We start from the raw sequence: 26,316 nt of genomic DNA on the forward strand, positions 1-26,316 counted from the left end.
AACAACTTGAACGAGTACAGAAGTATTATACACCAAAAATTAGAAAAGGCCAAGTCATTGACACTGTTCTTGGATTCTGACATATTATCGGCTATATTCCCAGCACACAGATTTTATGCTACCTATCCGAACAAAACAGAAGATTAATAAAATCAAAGTCAAAAGTGAAGAGTGTGGGCTGAGGAAGAGATAAAGAGGAAAGGGGATGGAAAGGGAGGCCTGTGGATTTATCTCTTGGCTTTCATCCAGGCCTCCTAGCAGCAATCTTTAGTCGCCCAGTTCTAGGATACTGTCCCAAGTAAGTGGACTCAGTGTATTCCAGGGTTTGCTTTCTATTGTATGTGATTGGCTCCTTTGCAGCCAGGTCTGTTCAGTCCATTATAGCAGCCTTTGTGCCTGCGGGTGGTGGTGGTGGTGGGGAGATAAACACTATTTTGGAGAGTCTGGGTAGACTATAAGAAGGTTTTCCTTTGGATTCCAAAATGTCCTGGATATGCATTTTTTAATAAGTTTTTTGAATAAATAGGTTTGGGATATTGCAGCCTCTTTCCGCAGATGCAGAGGAATGTGAGCAGAAAAGCAGAAACATTCCTGAAGTAAATTGGCTTTCCCACTCTCTAAATGTCAGGGACTGACATATTTTAGTTTTTGTGCTCTGTTCTTCCTTTTCAATATCCCGCTCTTCACTGATATCAATTGAGACCAGAAAGTCTTGTTGCTGCAGATGCACCTACAGCAAGGTACTGCCAAAGTGAGCTATTGCTTGCTCTGAATTGCAGCCACTGGTATTCTATTTTCTATTTTCCCTGAGGGGAAGTAGTCTCGAGTAAGGTAGATGAATGTAATAAAATTGCTCTTAATAACACTCAACCATTTCTAATTGTTCTCTTAATCCCAGATATATTTCAGCTAGGTTTTCTAGTCTGGCGAAACATAAAAATACACAGTGAAACTTGCCATTTTATGCTAAATAAGAGTAGTCTAATACACAGGTCTGCTAATTTTTAATATGTTTAACACATAAAATAAGAGATTGCCTTACTCCCTGAGGGCTTGATGTAAAACCTGTTGAAGTTAATGGAAGTCTCTCCATGTATTTAAGAGGGTTTTGGATCAAGCCACGTTATGTAGTAGCATTAAGTTACCTTACCAAAGCAATCTGTTGACCAATAAAGTAAATTGTATAGAAATACCAAAGAGGCTAGTTAGATGGTGTTTCCGATCTATCCAAATGACTGTGGAAATGTCATAAGGGCCGACTTTCTTTTTTAAATAAATGTTTTCTTTATTATTTTTACTTGTTTGGTTTTGTGTTTTATATTAATGTGTGATGCAGCATGCAAACTATTTAAATTAATATGATTATTACCAACCTCAGGACCAAGCACATATGTACATCTGATTCCTAGACTTAAAAGCTGAAATAACATCCAAACTTCTGGAGGTTTATCTGAGCTAAACCAAACCTACAAACCAGCTGAGGCTCCCTCACTATTGATTGGAAAGAAGAAAACCCAAGCAGAAATAAAACATGAACCCTAATTTCTCCACTAAAAGTTCACAGCTAGTTAGGACTGGAATCCTTTGTTGTTCTACAGCTGCTCCACCCATAGATCTGCCACAAAACCAGGCCCTATATTTAACCTCTCGCAGCAAACAAGTGGCTATTAAATTGACCACTTATAGCCATGTATACTGGCTCTGAAATGAAAGAAAACTCAAGTTATCAGTGAATTAGCTTTTCTTCAAGTCTCAATTTATTCATAGAGGCCAGTAGGGTGGTGGGGTGATGGCTAGGCCAATTGTTGTTCCTGTTGCTATTCAATTTCTTCTTGGGAGTGGAGGTGGAGCGGGGGGGGGGGGGGGTGGAAAGGGTGGCGACGTTCTGCCAGAGCACAAGAAGATGAATTTATTGAAGCAGTACAATGGGATCTGTTGTTTTCTGTTCCAAGTTATACTACATGTTTTGGACTTTAGCAGTCTGTTTGCCTTTTGCTAAAGTTTAAATCCATTAAATGAGATACAGTTGATTAAAGGCAAGACTGAATTATTTGAGGGTTTTAATTTCTTCCTCATTGGACTGTGACAATAAGGAAGTGTTCACTGAGGGTTTCTTCAAAACATCCTGGAGATATGCCTGAGAGACAAAGCTCAGATTGGGATGGGAATTTCTCCAAGTTTGAAGACCTTTGGATCTCCAATTTGTGCCATTGCTAAACACTTCAGATTTGTTTTGAAAAAGTTGATCAAATGTTTTATTTCAGAGAAAATTTGCATATAGGTTTAATGCAAAACAGTGCAATGTAGGATTTAGGATGCAGCAAATAAGTTGCTGCTAAGAAATTCTGAGGCCAAGCCAATAACGTATCAAACAAAAAAACCAACCAAACAAAAAGAAGTTGGCACATTCAGATAACCAGGTTGGTAATATGGAAACACTGGTCACTGTGAACAGAAATATAAAACAATTGGTCTGGACTCAAAAAGCTAGGCGAGGAAGTGTTAAATGTAGGTTTGATGCAGTGTAACTACTCGTAAAAGGATTGGGTGCAATTGCCAAAGAATCCTCTGCTTAGTGCACAGCTCATGTCAAAGACTCAACTAGTGGTATGTGCTGTTATATAAGGTACTTGTTTGTTAACTCTCATCTGGAATGCAGCACTGATCACAATACTGTGGGAACAATAATATTGCATTAGACAGGATGCAATGTGGGGCAGCAAAGATGATGATATATCTAAAGAATCTAAGTTATGAAGAAAGTTTAAAGGGACAAGTTGAGGTGATGTTAATGCTTCTGAAAGTGATTGCTAATATTCACACGGAGAAATTCAAATTGATAAACCTTTTCATTTGAATGCACACAGTACTTTGTGCATAGTTACTACTTTTGTTTCATGTATTTGTGATACTTAAGGACCTAGTGAAGTCATAATAGTCCAATTTTTTTTTTCATTTTTCTCTTTTGACAAAAGAAAAGTGGAGGGCGGGGGGAAATAGTAAAGTCTTAATGTATATTACTAGTTTGATAGATATCAATCATTTTGTAAACACCTAGAAGATAATGGCATTATAGGGCATAGCCAGAGTGGTTTTGTCAAAAATGAATCATGCCAAGCCAACCTAATTTCCTTCTTTGACGGGTTTACTGGCCTAGTGGATTGGAGGAAGTAGTACATTGATATATCTTGATTTTAGTAAGGTTTTCGATACAGTTCCACATGAGTCTCGTAAGCAAATTAGGGAAATGTGGCCTAGATGAAATTACTATAAGGTGAGTGCACAACTGGTTGAAAGATCATACTCCAAAGAGTAGTTATCAATGGTTCATTGTCAAACTGGGAGGGTATTTAGTGGGGTCCTGCTGGAGTCAGCCCTGAGTCTGATGCTATTCAATATTTTCATTAATGACTTGGAGAGTATGCATATAAATTTGTGGATGACACCAAGCTGGAAGGGATTGCAAGCACATTGACGGACAGGGTTAGAATTCAAATGGACCCTGACAAACTGGAAGATTGGTCTGAAATCAACAAGATGAAATGAAATAAAGATAATTACAAAGTACTTCACTTAGGAAGGAAAAATCAAATTCACAACTTCAAAATGGGACTATCTAGCTAGATGGTAGTACTGCTGAAAAAAGATCTGGGGGTATAGTGGATCACAAATTGAATATGAATCAACAATATGATGCTGGTGCAGAAAAGGCTAATATTCTGGTGTGTATTAACAGAAGAGTTGTATGTAAGACATGGGAGGTAATTGTTTGCTCTATTTGGTACTGGTGAGGCCTCAGCAGGAGTATGGTATCCAATTCTGGGTGCCACACTTTAGGAAAAAAGTAGAGAAATTGGAGAGAGTCCAGAAGAGGGCAACAAAAAAATGATTGGTCATGTTTTCTAAACCTTTTATGAGGAAAGCTTTAATAAAGGGCCTTCTGTTTAGTCTTGAGAAAAGAAGATTGAAGGCTGTTATCAGGTCCCCCTACAAATATGTTAAGGGCTGCTGTAAAGAGGATTGTAATCAATTGTTCTCCATACCTGCTGAAGGTAGGACAAGAAGTTATGAGGCTTAATCTTCAGTAAGGGAGTTTTAGGTTAGCTATTAGGAAAAACTTTTTCTAACCATAAGGGTAGTTAATCTCTGGAATAGGCTTCCAAAGTAGGTTCTGGAATCTCCCTTCATTATAGGTTTTTAAGAACGTGTTGAACATCTGTCAGGGGATGTTCTAGGTCAGGGGTCCCCAACGCGGTGCCTGCAGGCATCTAAATGCACCCGCGTCCTGGCTGGCAGTCAAGCATCCACTGAAATGCCACCGAAATTCAGTGGCATTTCGGCGGATGCATGACCACCGCCATGCCAGACATGGGGACCACAGTTCTAGGTTTACTTGGTCCTGTCTCCAGCACTGGAGGCTGGACTTTCGAGGTCCCTTCCAGCCCTACATTTTTATGTTTCTGTGATGTATGGCTAAATCAAGGTATGCATCTGCTTGTATCCAGTGCATTCTAGCAGAGTAATTCTAAGACATGTGCTTTCATAATGCATTAACTTGTCTGGCAGCCTGGGCCTGATAACTTTTAGTCATACAAATGTAGGTTTGGTGGTTTTATTGTGGCCTCTAGTGGCCTGTGGTCTGCATCACAGAAACATAAGTACATAGCAGGAAAATCTCCACATTGAAGGGACCGCCTGTATTTTTTGTCAGCTGGAAGGTTGTCTAGATGCTAAATGCAGGGAATAGGTCAAATTTTCTTCTTATCCAGCACTAGAGAATCAAGAATGGAACTGAGTAGGTTTTGTACAAAATGTCCCATGTAATAAACAGATAATAGTTTGCATTTGAACTTTTGAACAGGGAAAAAAATAAATGGAAAATATTAGGAGGAAAACTTGTTAAATATTTACAGGATAATATAACCCTGAGTTTATCAAGAACTGATCTTGCCAGGAAAACACGATTGCTTTTTTTGTTTGTTGTTGTTGATAGACTTGCAAAGTTAATGTATTGAGGGAATATAGGATTTCAGTGAAGTATTTTATATACTTCAAAAACATAAAAATTTTTATTGAGAGTTGGCTGAAGGATCATTAACAAATGGTAGAAGATGGCAACGCATCAAGTTAAGGGGAAGTTTTTATGATTGGGCTCAGAGGTCATTGCTAGGTCCAGTATTCATGCGGTGGTTGCAAAGCACTGAAATTTGCAAATGATGTTAAAGTGGGAAATTTTGTGTGGTGCCTACTTAGGACAAAGAGGAAAAAATAAAATAAAAAGGGACCAATTGTGAAATAAACCTGCAGCCAGACCAGGACTGCACACTTATCTGTCATGATTCACCCCTCCAACAGAGCCTGCAGTGATTCAGCCCTCAGGCATGCTGCAGCCGCCTATCTCTGGGAAAGGCCCATGGCAGATGACCCCCAGCTGCAGGTATTTCACTGACCCTGCCAGAGCTGCAAGTGTTGGAACAACACTACTTGGCCAGGAGTATTACAGACTCCCTAGGCTTCCAGTCTGCTCTTGAACTGGTGCCTGTTTCTGCCCCTAGCCTTGCCCAAGCCTTGTTCCAGCCTGCTTAGCCTTGTCTGTGCCCTACCCTGACCCTGCTCCAGCCCCGCACCCGCCTCCAGACTCTTGGACTGACTCCAACCGCTTCTGACCCACGGCCTGTCCCTGGACCCTGGTGTCAGCGCTGCTCTCAGCCCAGCCCCGACCCGATCTGGCTTCAACCACCTCTCCATCCATCAAGCCTGACCAACTAGCACCCGGAGTTTGACACCTATAGCAATATGGACAGAATACACAGGCTTTTATGTACCACCGTTTCAACTTGTTAAAGCAAGGGGGTGTCATGCCAGGGAGTCAGTGTTGTGTCTAGCATTACGCCTGAGCAATCTGAAGGCTGTCAGTGGAAGGTATTTCCTAGTCCTGAAGACAACACTGACATTGAGTTGGAGCACTAGAAAACTACAGACAATCTGATTTTGTTCTTGTTTTACATTTTACCTCATTGCTTCACAACTAGAAAAATGATTTTTTTTTTATATGTTGGAAGATTTTTTTCCCTTTTAATGTTATTGTTTTATATTTTCCCAAGTTAGGAATCTGTATATTCATTTGTAAGGGGTGTGACTCCAAAACTATAAACGACTTGTGATTAGAGATGTCACTTCTACTGTTGCTGAGCTACAACAGTCCATTGTGAAACAAGCCTATGATGGGAAATTTCCAAGAAGGTTCCTTATTTCTGTACTATGTTTTTAAAAACTGATCTGGACAATCAGGCTGCTACAGACCCCTTTGTGTATTTCATTTGTTGGCTGTATGGCAAATTCTGGCTTCTTTCTGTTGATCTTTACACCATTACAAATGTGCCATCGCTATGGGATCCTATTTACTTGTTCATTGTACACTCTCCCTTACAGGTAATGGAGGGTGTGCCTACCTGGGCTAACCCTGGGTGTCTATGCAGGAATTAGGGCCGGCTCCAGGCACCAGCGAAGGAAGCAGGTGCCTGGGGGCAGCCAATACAAAGGAGCGGCACTCCATCCGTTAGTGGGGCGGCAAGTCCGGGTCTTCAGCGGGAATTCGGCAGCAGGTCCCTCAGTCTCTCTCTTCCTCTTGGAACTGTTGCCAAAGTGCTGAGGAAGAGAGGAGTGAAGGACCCGCCACCGAACTGCCGTGTAAGAATGGAGCAGAGCGATCAGCGCCTTTTTTTTTTTTTTTCTTTTCCCCTCCTCCGCTTGGGGTGGCAGAAAACCTGGAGCCAGCCCTGGCAGGAATGTGCATTGTTTGTTTATTTTGGCAGTTGGCTCTGCAAACTTTAGTTTTATATATAATGACGTAATTCATGTACCTGACAAAATCATAAATAAAAGACAGAATTATCAAGTACCACTTTAAAGCCTGGTATTGCACAATTTAGTCACACCAGTTGTCCCACTGATGGTGTGTCTGCTTGGTGAAAATAAGGCAAGTGCAGTTTGGCCCTTAGTAAGTAGCTCTTTCAAATATTACTTGTAACTGTCAAACAAGCAAACTATTCTCTTTTGCAAACTGTTGCAAGACACAAACTCAACTGGACTGTCATTGAAAAGAGATCTTTTGTAAAAGTAGGTGGAGTATCAGGATGACTTTGATATATGAAAATGTATATAGTCTTTCTGCAAGATTAATTTAGCACTGTTTCTTTTTAAACTGTCTACAGAGTGGTGGTTTTTATTCATCTGGAGACTCAATGACAGGCTTGTTGCTTTAGAAAACTCCAGGACACTAGGAGGTGACACCATTGGCTAGTTGACTGGTTCTTCAAGGTCATATGCCACTGATATGTAAATAAATATATGTTTTTAGGAAACAACTTAAGTAATGTTGGGACTGGGGAAAGGCTTTTAAACAATAACTCATAATTTGGCATCTGTTAAAAAGTGGCTTTCCCCAGGTCTGTGTAGGAAGTAGGGAATGGGGAAACTCTGTAAAGGGTATATTTCTGTTTGGGGTTTTAATTGTAACTTAATGCTAGGGATCATGACATGTCACAACCCCAGAGGCAGTGAGTCAGCATGGCAAGAATAGATCCTGCTTCTGCTACTCCAGTAGGACAAGGAGCATGCAACACTATTCAGTCACCAGCTGGTGCTGTTGTGGATAGCATTAAAATTTCTCTTAATTCTTGGGAAAATTCTGGTTGTTAGCTGTGAAGCATTTCTGTTTAGCGGTTTAGCGTTATTGTCAGCCAAGTCTCTTCTAAATCTCTCTGGAAGAATCATGTTAATATGTTAATATGCATTATACAGACACAACCAAATAAAGCATTACCCGGTGCCAAATTGCTCTGTTGGGGAGTGGCCTTCTGCCTCCAAAGAGCCTTTCTGGGATTGAAGAGGAGGAGAGCATGGGTGAGGGAAACAGATGTAATGGGTGATTTCCCCTCCCCCCCATGACAGCTCGTCACATAATTTTAGCTACTTTTTTTTATGTTAGATCTGTTCTACAGAAACAGATATTCTGAAAGCTAACTGCTAGATCAGTCACCTGGTCTTCCAAAGGTTCAGTGGTAGGTACACTGGAGATTCACAGTCCTTTCTGGGTTTGTATTTTTTTTAATTAAAAAAACAAAATTTGGAGCTCCTGCTTATCTTTTTAATATTTACTCTGATCAGTAGCAAGCTTCCAATTGCAGTTCTCAAAGGCCAGCTATGTGTGTGGGTGTTTGTGGCAGGGGGGGCTACTAGACTGTCTCAAGTGTTCTTTTGGCTGAAGTAAAATTCCAGATCAGCCGCCTTCTGGGATGTGTATTGAAATCTAGACCACACTGCAAAGTTTAATCATTTCTCTGTATTTAGTGTAATGGGAGATTAGGGTGACCAGACAGCAAGTGTGAAAAATCAGGACAGGGGTGGGAAGTAATAGGAGCCTATATAAGAAAAAGACCCAAAAATCGGGACTGTCCCTATAAAATCAGGACATCTGGTCACCCTATGGGAGATGAATATGGATGCTAGTATAAGTTGGAAGGAATTTTTCCTATGCCCCCACTGAAAATTCACTGTAGGTTATTTCCTGATTTAATATCCAGTATTTCAAGGTTTACTACACGGCATTTCAAATATGAAGTTATACAGTAACTGAAGTTACTTCTGCTATTTCAAGTCCATGGCAATGTGATAAATAACTCTGTCGTCAAAGTAACCCCCCCCCCCAAAGAAAAATAAAAATTGTTCAAAGAGGCAAGGTTTGATTTTCAGATTCTTTCTTCTTCTGAAACCAAAACTACATTAGGTTATATGGAGTACAGCTTTCATTCGATCAAATCCACCAAAGTTTTGGGTGGGGTGGAGGCTGGGTGAATAAAAGGTTCATCTTTGGACTGATTTATAGTGTTAAGGTTATCAAATTAAGCCCTTTTATCCAGAAAGATAATTCTGCCATTGTTTTTCACACTGAACCCATTTTACAAACCTTGATAATGTTGATAACGAGGTGGGTCACCCTACGGTCACTCTTCTTGAAGTCACTGGATTCCTGGAGAGACCTAGAGTGGAAAAACACTGCCCTAAAAGGGGGATGCAGGGAAAAGATGGGGAGGATGAGGAAGGGCGGAGGCATAGCCTCTCAATACATTTGGTTGCAATTTTCTTTGGGGCCTACCTACAAGGCTAAGAGACAGGCATGTCTTACATATCCTTTTCAGCTAGGGGATGAAAACATGGTTGCAACACAAATTAGAAATCCATCATTTTTGTCACAAAAACTCATGGAAATATAAAAAATTGGTGATGTTTGATTCATGATTGGGGTTGGGGGCAGGGCATGTCTTAGGGGATAAGAGAATTTTACAAATGTCAGCGGTCAAATCTAAATACCCACAAAGTGAAAATAAATGCTTAATACCTAAAAATGCTCTGTGCAAGCAAAGGCCACCAGTGTTAGTGTATGAATGTAGTTTGCCTTTACTTTTTTCATAGCTTCTTTCTGTGGAGTTGCAATACTAATAGTGTGTGAGGCTTGAATGGTTTCAGTCGATTGTCTAATAATGAACACCAACTGACTGGATTTTTTTCTCCTAGTTTGTTTTTTCTTTGTTGTCCTTAGTGAAACTACTTTATTCCGGGTTAAAAGAGGGGGGAAAAACTAAAACTTTCACAGAAAGCAACTTAGCATGCTATTTCTAAAATTAGAGCCAGTTTCCCTAGAGATAAACCCATCAACACTCACTAAATGAGGAAGTCACTGTGGTCTGTTAAAGGGCATTTTATGGGTTGACCTTGCGTGTCTGCAAAGATATCAGAGGGGAAGTTTTGACGTTGGCGTTTGCTTAAAGTGTATTTTGAGTTCCACATTGAAATGAGTTAAAGTTTGTTGTTTTGTGGAGTTAGTGTGTATAGCATAAATACGTTTGATTAAGTGTATCACTGGTTATCAGCTGAAATAGGTTCAGCAGAATAACTCATAAAAGGCCTAGTGGAGGTCAGAAAACTGGAATTAATTAACTATTATCTTCAGTAGAACTGGACTATATAACTAAACATTGTTTCGTGGCATTTGGATAACTTGTTATATTAACTCCCCTCCCCCACAACCACAAGGCCCTGATTTTCAGAAGGGCAGAGTATCCACAACTACCACTGAAGTCAGTGGGAGCCATGGATTCTTAGTTCTTTTGAAAACCAGCAAATGGCTTTCAAATTCAAATCAGTATTCGCTGACTCCTCGCTCCCTACTCTGGGTTTAATCCTTCATCCACTGAATTAATCTCAGATGTTGCCCCTGACTAAAATGGGTACATGTTCCCTCAGCTCTGCCTGTCACAAACATAGTAGGGGTGAAATAGCATTTTGGTTTCTTTGAAGAAGTTTGGTTATTCTTTCGTATTTCTGTGTCTGAATTTCGCTGCTCTAAGAGTTGCATGCTGTGCATTAGCACCAGTCCCAGGAAAACCACAAGCCATTTGCCCGTAGGGGTTGTGCATATGTTGACCTGTAGATGCAAACATTCTAGACAATACACCTTTCTTTATTACCAAACTTAAATGACAACCTGCTGTTGCAATATCCTAATTATTTGATTGTGACTTTTTCAAAAAACTTTATTTTAACACTCTCACAGAAAAACTTTTTCTACACTTGAAATATTATTCTTTGGTGATAGGGTGTTGGAAAGAGTTGGGTGTGAAGAGAGTGCTCTTTCCATCAATTAAGTTTCTAGCTAGTTCACAGTTTGAGGGAATGTGTGTGTGGGGGGAGGGAGGGAGTAGCCTTATTATTTATTATAGGCCCTAGAAGCCCTAGTCATGGACTCGGGCCCTATTGTGTTAGGCACTGTCTAAGCACACAACAAATAAACCATCCCTACACCCAGGAGTCTACAATCCAAGCATAAGACAAGAGACATCAGATGGATACAGACAGACAGATGGGAGAGTACAAGGAAAGAATGAGACGATACAGACCAACATGATAGGCAGCGGTCTTGGCACACCGGTGGCCTAACTGTTGTCAAGTTATTTGTAGGCATGATGGAAAAAGAGAGTTTGCGGGAGGATAATGGGGTAGAAGACTTGCAGATATTTACAGGGAGTGCCTCCCAAGCTCGAAGGACAGCATAGGAGAAAGTATGAACATATGCATGTGTGAAAAGTCTTCATCTTTGATGGGGTGTGATGGATTTCCTGGTTTTACCTCTGAGTTGCTTAGGCTATGTCTACACTAGCACTTTTGTCGGTCAGGGTGTGAAAAAACCACCCTCCTGACTGACATAAGTTTTACCGACAGAAGTGGTGGTGTGGACAGTGCTATGTTGGTAGAAGACGCTTTCCCGCTGGCATAGCTACCGCCACTCGTTGGGGGTGCTTTAATTATGGCCGTGGGAGAGCTCTCCTGCCAGCAAAGAGTGGCTGCACGGGAGACCTTACAGCAGCGCAGTTGTAGTGGCACAGCTGTGCTGCTGTAAGGTCCATAGAGTAGACATAGCCTCACATACTGATCGTTGAGCCCACAAAGCAAAGCAACACAAGAATAAAGCTGCTTCTCAGAAGTCAGGTCAGGATTTTTTTATTTTTATTTTTTTAGTATCATTAATGTGCAGTCAAATGGCTTCCTACTCCTGTATTTACATGAACAAAACCACTTTGTTTTCATTTTGTTTTGGAAACTTGAGCGGGTAAAGCAGGTGTTATCCTGCTGGCAGGGTTTTTTCCCCCTTTCCGGGAACCTGGAGTTGTTAAAAGTGCCTCCCACTGAGTCGTTGTACATGTTGCCTAATCATTTTGCACAGGGGCTTAATATCACAAGTAGCCACAACTCTTGCTCAGTTTTTCATACCTATGTTTCCCCTTCTCAGAGAATTCTCTTCCATCAGCATCATTCCTCCCTTTTCTTTGTATCTCCTTCTGTTGTCTCTTTCCCTCTGCAGTCTTTTCTTTCATCATTTCAGGAAGACCCCAAAGAAGATTGCGAGGCTCCATTCCCAGTACAGCCACGCTACAATGGGTACCTGACAGTGTGGGCCAAATTCAGCTACAGCAACTCTACTTTGAACAGTGTGTGCTTGACAGTGACAACCCCACTTCAGAGTTCAGCCACTTTGATCAAGCTCGGAGAATTGCTACCTGCCACATGAAAAGATGTGGCCATTGAAACTACAATGAAAAGTTTGGTTATGCATCCCCCTATTTTTGTTTGGCTAAAATGATCAGTGTCTCTCATTTTACTGCATTTTCCACCTTTGGTTTCTAAAGGCTTATTTCTTGTTTTTGTCCCCCCCACCCATCCAATTGTTTTGTTAAAAAGAAGCTCCATATATGAACATATACATTTAAATACAATTGAAAAGGTAAGGGGAAATGTAGGGCTTCTAATGTATCAGATGTGAATATGAGGAAAATCAGGTGTTCAGCATGAATATCCTCTGAGATAATCAAATGTTTTGTATAAATACAGTCTCATTAAGTAACCATATGAAGCTAGGGAATGGTTCAGTTTAAGACTTGTTGTTACGACATTTAGGGCATGCCTACACATACAGTGCTGCAGCAGCGCAGCTGTAGTGCCACTGCAGCATGTCTGGTGAAGACGCCCTATGCCGATGGGAGAGAACTCTCCCTTAGGCAAAATAAACCCACCTCCACAAACAGCAGAAGTTCTGTCAGCAGGAGAAGCTCTCCCACCGACATAGTACTGTGCACATGAGCGCTTATGGCAGTGTAACTTATGTCGCTCAGGTGGGTGGTTTATTCATACCACTGAGCAATGGTAAGTTATGCCGACTTCAGCTGTAGTGTAGACATAGCCTCAGTTAGGCAAGATTGACTCTTATTGAAGTTCTGTGTTGAATTTTTGGGTGTTCTCTGGTGTGAAGGTTGTGGTGTTTTGGGAAGTTCAGTTTGTAAGATCTGTGGCTTTGTCTACACTACAAGCACCAGAGTATACACTTACTACAGTGATGAAAGGGTTTTTTCCATTACTGTAGAAAATCCACCTGGTAGCTAAGTTGATAGAAGTATTCTTCCATAGACCTAGCCGTATCTACACTGGGACATAGATCGGCTTAACTATGTCTCTGAGATGTGAATTTGTCACATCCCAAGCAATGTAACTAGGTTGACTTATGTTTTAGGTGTAGATCAGGCTAGTGTCTGTTTCTGGAAAGTTCGAAGGGCATTGTGAGATGAGGAGAAGCATGTGGTACTGAAGGGAACCACAAAACAATAAACTTTTTAGACTAAAAAAGGAGCAGTTCTTCATAAAACAAAAATTTGGGGTAGTTGCCTGTTTTGTTGTTTAAACAGTGTTTTCAAGTCACATTTTGGGTTAATGTTTAAATATATGTTTTAGCTGGGCGATAAATGTTCGGGGTAGAAGGAAGAGAGACAGGTATTGCAGGATCATTGCCATCTCTAGGGTGGGGTTTTGTTTGTGGGAAAGGAAGTAACTAAAGGGCAGATCATGGCTACGTCTATACTACCCGCCGTGTCGGGTAGCGTCGCGATTTTTGGATCGATCATATCGTCGCTCATCTCTAGACGCGATATCCGATCCCCGCCGCTGCTTCTATCGATTTCGAACTCCACGCCCCGCCGGCGGCGGCGGATGGGCGGAGAGCCGAGAGGGATCCGGACATCCGCCGGAGGTATGGATATAATTATCGATATAATATAAGATACTTCTATTCGTTATTCACGTAGCTGAAGTTGCGTATCTTCTTTTTGATTTTTTAGACCCCCGCCATGAATGGTGCTAAACTTTCAGGGAAGAATCTAAAAGAGCCCAGCTGGCTACGCTGCCATGTCCCCTCCAGTTTCACACAGCCTGAGTTCTGATGGTGGCAGAGGAGAAAGGGAGCTTCTTGTGTTAGTGGCACTCCCCTTCCTGGGGATCTGCGAACATGGAGGGGAGCTTGAAGGCCCTGTGACAGGCTCCATATGTTTGTGATTCATATTTGACATGGATCAGAACTTCGGGGGAAAAGTGTAATCATTAAAATATGGTGTCTTGACAGCATGTCCAAAGGTGGCTTATCACCAGAGTCAGGAAATGCAGGTACTCCAATGAGTGGTACGAAAGAGAGTGTGAATGCTAATCTCATGTGGAACTAAAAGATAATTTCCATATACTAAACGAGCAGTCTCAACCAGGGAGGAAAACAATTGCATAAAAGAGAGGTGTGTGCCAAATGGTTAAGGGACCAGACAACTTTTTGTGCACTGAATATTCATCCAGAATTACGTAAGAACAAACCATTTTCCCAAGCTTATTGAATAGTATGTGGATCATGTAATGGTGAACATTTACCAGAACAGGACAGAGGGGAATCTACATTCTGTGCTAATTTTATTGTGACAGGTGTTGGTGTCCAGAATTACCGACTTCCTTTCTGATACGATGATAAGTGAAGTCACATCTTTACTTTTATTCTCTGTGGTAAAACTAGTAGGCCAGCAGAGCTGATGGGAAAGAGCAGGAGGCCAAGTGGTCACTGCAGCCCAGACTAGCCCTCCGAGAGGTAGTGGTGCTAGAGAGAAAGAGATCACAAGTGCGTGAAGAAGTGAGATGAAACCTGAACCACAGAAGATGAATGTGCTATTTGCCTGAATCACTAATCTTTCTAAATGTGCATAGTATCTCATCTACATGAGGTTTTACATTAGTGCAAGGGTAGGTATGATTTCGTACAGGTCCGTAGCATCTCCTTACCATAATATGGGGTGAATCACATCAAAGTGAATGACCAGTCTGACCTTTATAAATCTGGCAGTAATGCTAGAGGGGAAGGTGCTTGCCAGCTGCTCAGTCCATTCAAAGACAGAGGCTGCCCTAGCCAATGCCAGGGACAGAGGTCTTTGGGAAGAAGCCTTCCTGTGCCTGGAGAATTCCCTCAAACTCTACGGCTAAGTCGGTTTGCCCCACACTAGAATGAATTACAAAACGCTGTTTGATTTTGAGATTTTTATGCAAATGAAGTAGAAGCAAGAAGTGAATAAATGACGCTATTTAGATTTTCCAATGTTTTTCTTCCTTTTCTTAAAGTCTTATTACACTCAATGTCTATGTGTACTTGTATGGACTGTTCATATGTATCTAGGCAAGTTACACAGCGTAAATAATTGTCTGTTTAATCCTTACATGTAATTGTTACAATATATTACCACTATGCAGCAAAGGAAACAGTCAGTTTGCATCAGTAGGTTATGAGGATCTGAAAAGTTCAGTTTGTTTTCTATGTGTATGTGCCTGCAGAACTCCATCTAGTGTTGGTCTTTAGATTCTCTTTAATGTGCATTTTCCAATCTATATTGTCTGCTGCCACCTAGTGATAGAAGAAAATAATTATGGGTCAGTTCCATTAAATCTGGTTTTCAAACTGGTGCATTTCCCCTTGGGTGGGAAGGGAGGTGCCAAGGTTATCACGTGAATACGAGGACCTGACTGTCTTACTAACTGAGCTGCAGCTCCAGCTGCTGCTGCCAGGCTAGAAGAGGTCGGAGGAGTTTGGGGCATAGCATCTCCCTGTGCAGCAGCAGCTTTAGGGGTTGGGGAGCATGTCAGCTCACTCTCCTCTGCAGAAGCAGCAAAGAATCCTGTGGCACCTTATGGACTAACAGACGTTTTTGCAGTGATGAGCTTTTGTGGTGAATACTTTCTTCTTGATACAAGTGGTGGAAGCAGAGGAGCAGCAGTATATATAAGCAAGAAAGCAAGCTAGAGATACGAGGTTAGTTCAATCCAGGGAGGAGGAGGCCCTGGTCACAGCAGTTGAGGTGTGAAAACCAAAACAGGAGAATGGTTCTCTGTTTGGAGTTGTCTTTTCTGAGTCTTTTTTTGAAGTTTTCTGATGTTGTCAAATTTGCAGATGAACTGGAGCTCAAAAAAAAAAAACTGTCTCTGTCCAGAAGTTTTTGCAAATTCCCATTTGCAAAAACAGGGGGAACAAAGACCTGTGAGCTCAGCACACCTGCAAGTTTCACCATCTCCTCCTGGTTTTTCACCTTAACACAAAATCAACAGAACAGGCCCCTCCCTTCCTTGGCTTGAACTCCTCTCATTATCTCTAACAGGCTTCTGCATGCTATATACTTGAACCCACCACTTGCTGCTGCTTTTCTTTTGCAGAAGTGGGTGCTCACCACCAACACCTATCTGCTGTGTATTCACCAATGCCCATGCTCCATCCACAGGATTCACAGGCTATCACTCCTCTGCAGAGGCTCATGTGCATGTGTCCCCTTGTGAGAATTCCTCCCTTCCTGCACAGGCTCTTGTGCATGCATGCTGGGGATTGTGTCCGGGCAAAAGGAGTCTGTGGCCTATGAGTGATTCTGGGGAGTCCCAGGGGTGGGAGCACAAGGAAAGGGGTGCAGCCCAACTGTCTATCACCCACCCAGAGCATATCCATGGAAAGAGGATGCTCACAAACTGGGGAGCAGCAGGGCACCCTGGCCAGGATGGACTCCTGGACCCCAGTGTCCAAAGAAACAGAATTTCTTAGAAAGATGGGGAGTATACATGGGACATGAAACTCCAAAGTGGAGTGCAGCAAAAAAAGCTTGGGAACCTCTGCATTAAATGTTTGCAGGTACTAAAACAGCGTAGTCAGAAATTGCAAAGCACCTCCTTGGATTTCCTTCTGCAAAAAAAAATTAAACACATGTTGACATTGCTATCTGAAAGGTTGCAGATTAGGTTCTTGGAGAATGCTTCTCAAGTCCAGACAATTATTATATGTCAACATATACAATAAAATAACTTCTTAAAACTGTTTCCAGTTTATCAATGAAATATTTTTCAAATCTGACTGAGTTCAGAGCGCTTTGGATCAGAAACACATGGAGTACTCCTCACTGAGACGTAATAGTAATGCTTATTGTATAGTATAAGGAGGATGGGAGAATCTTTTAAATCATAGATGGAAAAGACTTCTTAGCGCTAGACTTGTCCCTTCCAAGGGAAGGTGATTCCCTAAGACACATTTTCTAGTACCGGTATTTTGTCTGAGGTCCTGTAGGTTTCTTTTATAACTTTTTAGGTACAGTATAAAAAAATAAGATTAGTTGTGTATACCTATTTCTATAATTAAATATTGAAATATTATGATTGTTGTATTCCTTCCCACCTCTGCAATATAGCTGCAATCTTTTGAACAATTTTTTTTTCTGTTAAATAAGTATTTTCTAGCTACTATTTTTTATGTCCATAAATTTTGGATGTCCATTTTGCATATCAAAAGTTTTGATATCTACTAGCAAACACAGATTTGATCTGATTAACAGCTACAGAGAGAATATATAATTTTAAGATGTTTAATTTCTGTTTTCTACTTCCAACACTTAGTTATCTAACTCCTAGTATTTATTTTATTTTCAGATCGAACCTGCAGCTGCCTGTAAGTACCAATCTATTACTTTATTATGATTTTGTTTAGTATCCAAATTTCACAATGTGGACAGGTGCAAATGGATATAAACTGGCCATCAATGAGTTTAGGCTTGAAATTAGACAAAGGTTTCTAACTATCAGAGGACTGCAGTTCTTGAACCGGCTTCCAAGAGGAGCAATAGGGGCAAAACACCTAACTGGCTTCAAGACTGAGCTTGAAAGGTTTGCGGAGAGGAAGGTATGATGGGACTGCCTACAATGGTATGTAGCCGATCTGCAACTGCTAGCAGCAAATATCTCCAATGGCCGGTGATGGGACACTACAGTACAGTTAACTCAAAGTAAAAAAGTCTGATGTAAAAGCAGGGAACAGTAAAGTGGTATTTAAAGTGGTGGTGTTATAGTCTGAAGAAAACCCAATTAGCAATAACAAAAGTGATTACACATACATAAAGTGAAATGCCAGAATTATGTGTAGGTGTTTAACCATTTTTTTTGTAATTTGTCCTTATCTTATAGGCTTTGAAGATTGCAGCTCAGTAAATGTAAATGCAATGATGACAGAAATCCATATTGACACATTACCAGAAAACTTTACAATAATCAGTGTAACTTTTGCAAATGGAACACTGTTCCAGAATTCATCACTGAACAATTCAATAGGAGGTCTTTCACCTGGTGTACAATACATTATCAACATTCAAAATGGTACAGAAGCATGTTGCAAAAACATTACAACAAGTAAGTGACATGAGGTTGTTGTAGGAGGCAGTATCTTTTCATTTTATAGTTTTTCTTACCATTTTAAATCCTGTCTACACCAAAGAAAGCAAATGGCATAGCAGAGTGTTGCTCCACCTTGATTCCTGGCAGAGTAGTGAACCATGTTATGTCAAAGACCTATATCTGCTTAGTAGGGTTTGAAAACAGTTTGTGAACATGGGGCCTTACAATATTTCATGAATGCAGGTGCTGTCACCTAGTTGTAGACTCTTTACCTATGAAGGGTTACTTTTCTTTGCTTTCCTTTTCGTGGTTTCAGCTGGCCGCATGGACAAATGTATAGAGTTGGGCTAGTGCTATGAGTGTTCGGACTGTGACGTATATATGAAATACTTTGTGACAAATCTCTCCTGCAACTGCTTATATACTATAACAGGGTACGGCAACCTTTCAGAAGTGTTGTGCCGAGTCTTCATTTATTCACTCTAATTTAAGGTTTCTCATGCCAGTAACACATTTTAATGTTTTTAGAAGGTCTCTTTCTCCAAGTCTATAATACATAACTAAACTATTGTTGTATGTAAAGTAAATAGGGTTTTTAAAATGTTTAAGAAGCTTCTTTTAAAAATTAAATTAAAACGCAGAACTCCCCTGACTGGTGGCCAGGACCTGGGCAGAATGAGTGCCGCTGAAAATCAGCTCACGTGCCGCCTTCGGCATGCGTGCCATAGGTTCAAAAACAGTTTGTGAACATGGGGCCTGTACTATAATATATATGGTACTGTACCACATATCCAGATGGCTGATGGCCTTGTGTTCTAGTGCCCTCTCCTTACATTGTTGTACAGTCAGCAAGACCCCTTTTCCCGCAGTTGCAATAAGTATCTTTTAGAAAGAACAGCACGTTGATGGTAACAACCTTCAACACCCTGAGTGGTGTAGGCAGGAGAAATGAGGCAGCCCGACATCTGAGTGTTGGGGAGGTCAGTGCTGCTGCTCCTCAGTCCTGGCTGACCAAACCTAGGATGGAAAAGGGATTGAGTGGGTGAAGGGGTGAAGGGGATCATTGATCCACAACTAGGAAATGCCCAGTTGTGGATGAGGAAAGTTACTGCTAAGGCCTTCTGAGTCCTGACTGCCTCCTGGCTTAAGTAGACTAAATAAAATCAGCATTGTATGCACATAAATGAAAACCTACCCCAGCATTTTCTACCTGAATACATCTGTAAATCCTTAACGAGTTCTAAGGGTGCTGCCCTCTATCAGTTAATATTATCCTCCAGTTACATTATTGTGTCTTGTTGCTCCCTTTCTGTTTATCACGATGTTACTCAGGACTTCCCATACCCATCCTCCTATTCAAAACTGCCCTTTCCTTCTTAATGCTCACAATAGACTGTTCCCTGCTAAACTTACACCAGGCCTGGATTAGCTGATTGACACTAAAAGGAGGGGTTGTGGGAAGCACTGTGAAAATTCTGTTGGAAGCCGTGAATTAATGGAGTCTTGCGGTTAGCATCAGGTGTGTTTAAAGCAAAGAAATTCCGTTTGATACATTTCATTCTAATAAATCTGGCTGATCTGTCAGCACAACACTGAGTGACTCTAATGGCATATTTCGGAATGATGGTCTTTTATGTATATTCTTCTATTTGTTAGTATTGCAACCACTTGCCTGTCTGTATAACTGCCCATAGTGTTATATAATCTAGCTCCAGAATCTAACATTTATAAGGCACTTTTCCAATACAGAATATGGAATAATCTGGAAAAGTTACTTTTAAGATTTAGAAAAATAACTGTAGGGCAATATAGATGTACTTTGTATATAAGAAGGCTACATATCTTGTAAGGCCATGGCAGAAACAGAGAAACTTACCCTCACATATTTGTAAAATGGTGTGGTCAGAAGTGTTTTGGGCATCCCATATTTAAACTAGTAATTCCTTAATGGTTTCATATCAAAGATACAGAACTACATTGACTGGTACACTCCAGCTGCTTTGTACTTCTTTGCTGATGCATAACCAGAGTGGTGCACTCAGCCAAAACATACCGATTAATCTAACCCATAACGGCTAGAAGAATACCAGTTATAGTAAAAGAAGGAACCTTTTACATTAATAAGGCCATGAGGCAGAGTATGGGAAGTGCTCCGAGTTCAAGCATATGATAATCCATGTCATGACAAATCCTAGAATGGCATTAAGAACTTTCAGAGCGTACTCAGATACGTTCACAAGCAGAGCAGCTTGTCTTGCCATATCCATAATGACAAAAATGATATTTCATGCTCTACCCTATACAATTAATATTAGTATTCACTAGTCCTGGGGCTAAATAAAACCTGGTTGTCAGCGACAATTTTTTGGATCACTGTTACAGAATACTGTAGTAGGTCTTAAAAAAACCAACCCTATAATGTAAAACCACAGTTATATTATGTGAATTAATATTGGAGCTCTAATTGTTTTGTTTTCCTTTCAGCAAGTGTTCTTGCTGTACTAATAATACATATACTTTTTACCAGATAGAACCCAGTGCAGTTTCTGACATCAGAATTATAAATATCGGCACAGGAGAAGTAACCTTGACTTGGCAAAACAAGAATGATGAGGCTTCTCCAGTAAACTTATAGGATACTCTGTGCAGTTAATGAAAGTTTTTCTCCAAAAAACATCACTTCCCAAATCACAACTGCTACCATTATGGGATTCGAACCTGGTACCTTTTATGCAGTTATGGTCTTCGCACAAGCTGCAGGGACTGAAGGAGACCCCACTGCCACAGAGACCTGTATGAGTAAGTAGGGCCAGCATTTCTGCCACAGAGGGCCCTGGAAAGCTAAGTTACATGATTGGGCTTCAGCCCTGCACACTGGGGCTCGGGCTTCAGCTTTAGCCCTGCGCGCCGGGGCTCAGGCTTTGGCTCCTTAGTTTCTGCCCTGGGCCCCAGCGTGTCTTAACACCGGCCATGCGAGTGAGTCATTGAAACCTCTTTCAAGAAAACATTCTGAAATGATAATCTGTGGTTTCAACCTCTGTCACCTCATCACTTTGTCTGATTTATGAAATTTCTGCACATCTTTGACAGAAAACTCTACACATTTTAGTTGATCTACTTGTAACTGTTTAGTCTAAGGCCTTGTCTACGCTACAGGGAAAATCGATCTAAGCTATGCAATTTGGGTTATGTGAATAGCGTAACTCAAATTGACGTAGCTTAGAGCTACTTAACGCGGTGTCCACAGTACATGATGTCTCCTGTCAACTCCTCTTACTCTTCTCAATCCAGTGGAATACAGGAGTCAATGGGAAAGCGATCTGTGGTTGATTTAGTAGGTCTTCACTAGCCCCCCTAAATCGACTGCCGATGCATCAGTCGCCATGTGTCGATCCCCCGGTAAGTGTAGACAAGCCCTGAGATAAGTGATTTCTGCCAACGCAATACTGCTGCAGTTAGTAGTTCTGGGCTGCTTAGTAGCTTTAAGAGCATAACCTCTGGCCCACAGAATTAACAATAAAAGCTAGTGCTACAATAAATACAAGAGTATGTGTTACAATGGGGAATCATCCCACAGTCTTCATAGCCTTGTGTGTGTGTGTGTGTGTGTGCATGCACGAGAGAGAGAGAGAGAGAGAGAGAGAGAGAGCTCTTCAGCCATAAAGGTTTGGCCCTCTTGATCAAGGAATTTTCCCTGCATTGAGGGACTGTTTCCACTTGAATAAATGCCCAGAAGGGAGTGCTATATTTCACTGAAGTTGTCCAGCTTTGGCACTGTTCTTAAATATACTCATTCACGTTTGGTAAGTTCCAGAGGCATTTTAACCAGATGGTCTATATGGGATAGCACTTAGCACTTCTGAGCTGCTAAAGTCTGGATTGTTGGGTTTTTTGTAGTTGCTATGGTGGTTCTGAGGAAACATTCCTTTATATTTGGAGTCAGGGGAGCTAATGAGGATGTGTTTGTGTGCACTTGCACAGCTTGCTATTGCACATAAGCTGTGATTCAAGAGTCTTGTTTGTCCTGGCAAGAGTTTTATCCCACACTGAACAAGGCCACAGCATATGGATAAGGGACCCTTTCCCCTTTTTGCATTTCCAGCATGTGTATTTGTAGATTTTTGGAGGAAGACCAATTCATACAACTCAACAGACTCACTGAGAAGTAAGAAAGGCTTGTCTACACAGTGTTTTAGTCTGCGCCAGAGAGATCCACACTAGCATGTCACACATGCACTGTGTGGGCCCTGCTGACATGCACTCAGAGTTCCCTAGTGTAAGCTGATGTAGTACTCTGTGAAACTGGACTATGTTAACGTGCACTAGGGAACTTTTAGTGAGTGCCGCAGGGTCCACAGTTACCATGTGGCATGCTAATGTGGACTAAAATTTACATCCTAAGTGGGTATTCACCCACGAAAGCTCATGCTGCAGAACGTCTGTTAGTCTATAAGGTGCCACAGGATTCTTTGTTGCTTTTACGCATCCTTCTGGTGTGGACTAAAGCACCATGTAGACAAGCCCTGAGATGCACTAGATGCAACTCACCGCTGGCATGAATAGGAAGTCAGATATTTTCTTAATTTTTTTGTAAGGTAAATTCAGTTTTCTTTTGGTTAATTTATCAGTAATTTTAAAGCACTGTGTAAATTAAACAAAAAACCCCAAACCACCAAATTTATCTTACTTATTTATCTAAATATTTTAGAAGTCCCTGGTGATTTTGGAGACTAAGTACTTTTTTAATCTGTATTAAAATCATGCTATCATTGTAGTGCATCCATTCAAAGAATGTGAATATTTGAATATCTAATACTTTCTTTTTGATGTTTTGTTGAACACCTAACTCCATTGACTTCAGTGGACCCAGGATTTCACCCAAAAAAAGGACGTTCAAAGTAACTTAAATTCAAGTAATAAAATCCAGTAGACAATAGTTAATCTGAAATATGAGCTTCATTGGCAATTGTATCCCAGGTGAGCAAAACTTTGGTTTTGTCCAGGACAACTAAGAATAAAGAGTTAACTAGGAAATGTTTACTGGTACTGTCAGTAATTTCATTTCTTGTTTAAACAAACAAACCTGACTTCTGGCATGCTGTGCCCTGTTTAATGAAGTTCTGGTGTGACCTTCTTGGCCTTTTGAAAATCCTAGCAGTTAAAAATCTATAAGGGATATGCTTCAGTTATAAATGGATGACTTCTGTAGAGCCCTACACACCTACAGTTGTATGAATAGCAGAAGAAAATGCAGAGTATTTTAAAAAAAAAACAAGGCAGCTAAGCAAATCTATTCATTCCTCAGCATATTAAGATAGGAATTAAGTGAGATTCAGGGATATGCTGTTAGGTTTCCTGAGCTGTGCTGTGCTGATGCTTGGTACAATTAGAGATGATGTGTGCAGGAAAGGTAGCTTTCAACCACCTTTCTGTTTTCTTGAACATGAGCCTGCTAGGAGCTGAAACGGCACCCAATGTAACTCGCATCAGATCCACCTTTCCACTCCTGGCATTTCCCTTACGTTTTAGCAGTAATAGGAAATGGGAAGGCTGGAGCAGCCCAAAGGGCTGAGGATCTGGTCCTTTAATTGTAGTCTGGTCCAGTGATGATATGCTTTAATTTTAACTGAATGTGTGCTTCTGAAATTTGGAGAATTGACATCCCTGTGAAGTCCTCTGCCTATGCCGGGGTCTCAAACTCAATTTATCATAAGCCAATGCCAGTCTTCAAATCCCCCCAGCAGGCCAATAATGTCACTCATGCTGCCCAGATCCCGCACCCCCAAAACTCTGCCCCCCCAAAAAACTTTGCCTCCCACCTGCCTAAGGCTCGGGGACGGAGTTTGGGTGGGGGAGGAGGTCTGGAGTAGGGGATTGGGGTGCATTCTCTGGGAGGGTGTATGAGTGCAGAAGGGGTGAGAGGTTGGTCTCTGGGAGGGAGTTTGGGTGGGGGAAAGGGTCTGGGGGGGATGGAGTTTGGGTGCTGGATGCAGGCTCTGGGCTAGGGCAGCAGGTGGGGTTGCAGGCTCTGGGAGGGAGTTTGGGGGTGGGAGGGGGTGTGGGAATGGGGGTGCAGGCTCTGGGAGGGAGTTTGGGATCTGAGGGGTGTAGGGAGGGGGTGCAGTCTTGGGAAGGGAGTTTGGGGTGGGAGGGAGTATGTGGGAAAGGTGTGGGGTGCAGGCTCTGGAAGGCAGTTTGGGGCAGAGAGAGGGGGTGTGGGAAGGGGGGCAGGCTCTTGGAGGGGTGGGTGGTGCGGCACTTACCTGGGGGTCTATGGCAGGGCGGGCCGAGGGGCCTCCGCGCACTGCTGCCCCAAGCCACCGCCACCCCAAGTCACCGCCCCTGCAGTTTCCAATTGGGCACAGGGGCAGCGTGCGGATGCACAGCCCCACCCCAGGGCTGCAGGGAGGGGCCAGCAGATACGTGGAGTTAGCATGCAGATGCTGCTAAGCTCCGCCGCACTGCCAGGGCCACGGGCCATCGTAAATCGCCTGGGGGGGCACCTGGGGGTGGCAGATGGGGCCAAAGGAGAGACCCGGCCCCCAAACTGCTGGAGCCCCGCAGGCCACATTGGGGAGGTTCACGGGCCGCAGATGGCCCGCAGGTCGGGAGTTTGAGACCCCTGGCATCAGAAATGCAAAACTCTTCCTTCTCAATAAGCTTCAACCTTGAACTTTGCACTCTATCTCCTAAGGGGAAAGGAGCCAGTTCATTTTCCATTATTGTTCACTTGTTGGTCTCTCTGAACTACCACCAACAAAGATTCCAATTTCTCATGTCAGAAGCTGAAGGAAGTACCTGGGGGCAGGGCAACCATTTTAGACTTGTGGCACCTTAGAGATTAACAAATTTATTTGGGCATAAGCTTTCGTGGGCTACAACCCACTTCATCAGATGTATGAAGTAAAAAATACAGGCGCAGGTATCAATACATGAAAGGATGGGGGTTGCTTTACCAAGTGTTAGGTCAGTAGTTAGGTTAGGTCAGGTCACCTACTACAAGACCGGTCCAACAAAGAAAGTTACAGAACACCACTACCAGCTACCTACAGCCCCCAACTAAAACCTCACCAGCGCATCATCATGGATCTACAACCTATCCTGAAGGACGATCCCTCACTCTCACAGATCTTGGGAGACAGGCCAGTACTCGCTTCCAGACAGCCCCCAGCCTGAACCAGCAACTACACACCACACAACAAAAACACCAACCCAGGAACCAAACCCTGCTACAAACCCTGGTGACAACTCTATCCACATATCTGCTCAAGGGACACCATCATAGGACCTAATCACATCAGCCATACCATCTGGAGCTTATTCGCCTGCACATCTACCAATGTGATATGTGCCAGCAATGCCCCTCTGTCATGTTCATTGGCCAAACTGGACAGTCTCTATGCAAAAGAATAAATGGACACAAATCTGACATCAGGAATCATAACATTCAAAAACAAGTAGGAGAACACTTCAGTCTCTCTGGTCACTCAATAACAGACCTCAAAGTAGCAATTCTTCAACAACAAAAAACTTCAAAAACAGACTCCAACGTGAATCAGCAGAACTGCAGTTGGCAACCTTTCAGAAGTGGTGTGCCGAGTCTTCATTTATTCACTCTAATTTAAGGTTTCGTGTGCCAGTCATACATTTTAACATTTTCAGAAGGGCTCTTTCTATAAGTCTATAATATATAAACAAAGCTATTATTGTATATAAAGTAAATAAAGTTTTTAAAATATTTAAGAAGCTTCAATTAAAATTAAATTAAAATGCAGAGCCCCCCGGACCGGTGACCAGGATTTATTTTTTTAACCATATAGTAACTCTGCATATAATAACTCTGACCTTGCAATGGATATAGTGATGATAGATTAATCACAACAAACATCTCCTGCTATGATAGTATGGAGTACAGAAGATGTTTGTTATGGTCAAGTTGTACAATTCTTATTACAGCAATAGAAATTCACATGGTCTTGGATTCCTCCAGGATGGAGACATCTGTGAGACCGTAATTTGTCATAGTCATGAACTTTGTATTTTGCAGCTTGCTCATAACTGCAGTATGTGTTTCTTCTGGAGCAACAACGTCAATATTATTCACCTTAAGAACTCTTGAAAGATAGTCACGCTTAGCATGACAGACGTTGCACATGAAGTTGAGCTGGTCCCACAGTTCTCTGGCCTAATGACTGTCCCATTGGGAATAAA

General features: G+C 41.8%; 1 protein-coding gene across 5 annotated transcripts in view; it reads left to right on the forward strand.

Annotated features, from left to right (window-relative positions):
- The window catches only part of PTPRJ (protein tyrosine phosphatase receptor type J), a 148,387-nt gene that overhangs the window by 66,446 nt on the left and 55,625 nt on the right, over window positions 1-26,316 (forward strand). For 4 of the 5 annotated variants that reach the window (XM_039536958.1, XM_039536962.1, XM_039536961.1 and 1 more), the window contains exons 2-3: window positions 17,368-17,386; window positions 17,899-18,120. In XM_039536958.1, the coding sequence (XP_039392892.1) occupies window positions 17,368-17,386; window positions 17,899-18,120 (241 nt within the window). Of the gene's footprint in view, window positions 1-12,010; window positions 12,159-17,367; window positions 17,387-17,898; window positions 18,121-26,316 lie in introns of those variants that run through there. The other variant, XM_039536959.1, reaches the window with a different exon arrangement.

The sequence above is a fragment of the Mauremys reevesii genome, linkage group 4 (genome assembly GCF_016161935.1).
Source record: "Mauremys reevesii isolate NIE-2019 linkage group 4, ASM1616193v1, whole genome shotgun sequence".
NCBI classification, from domain to species: domain Eukaryota; kingdom Metazoa; phylum Chordata; order Testudines; family Geoemydidae; genus Mauremys; species Mauremys reevesii.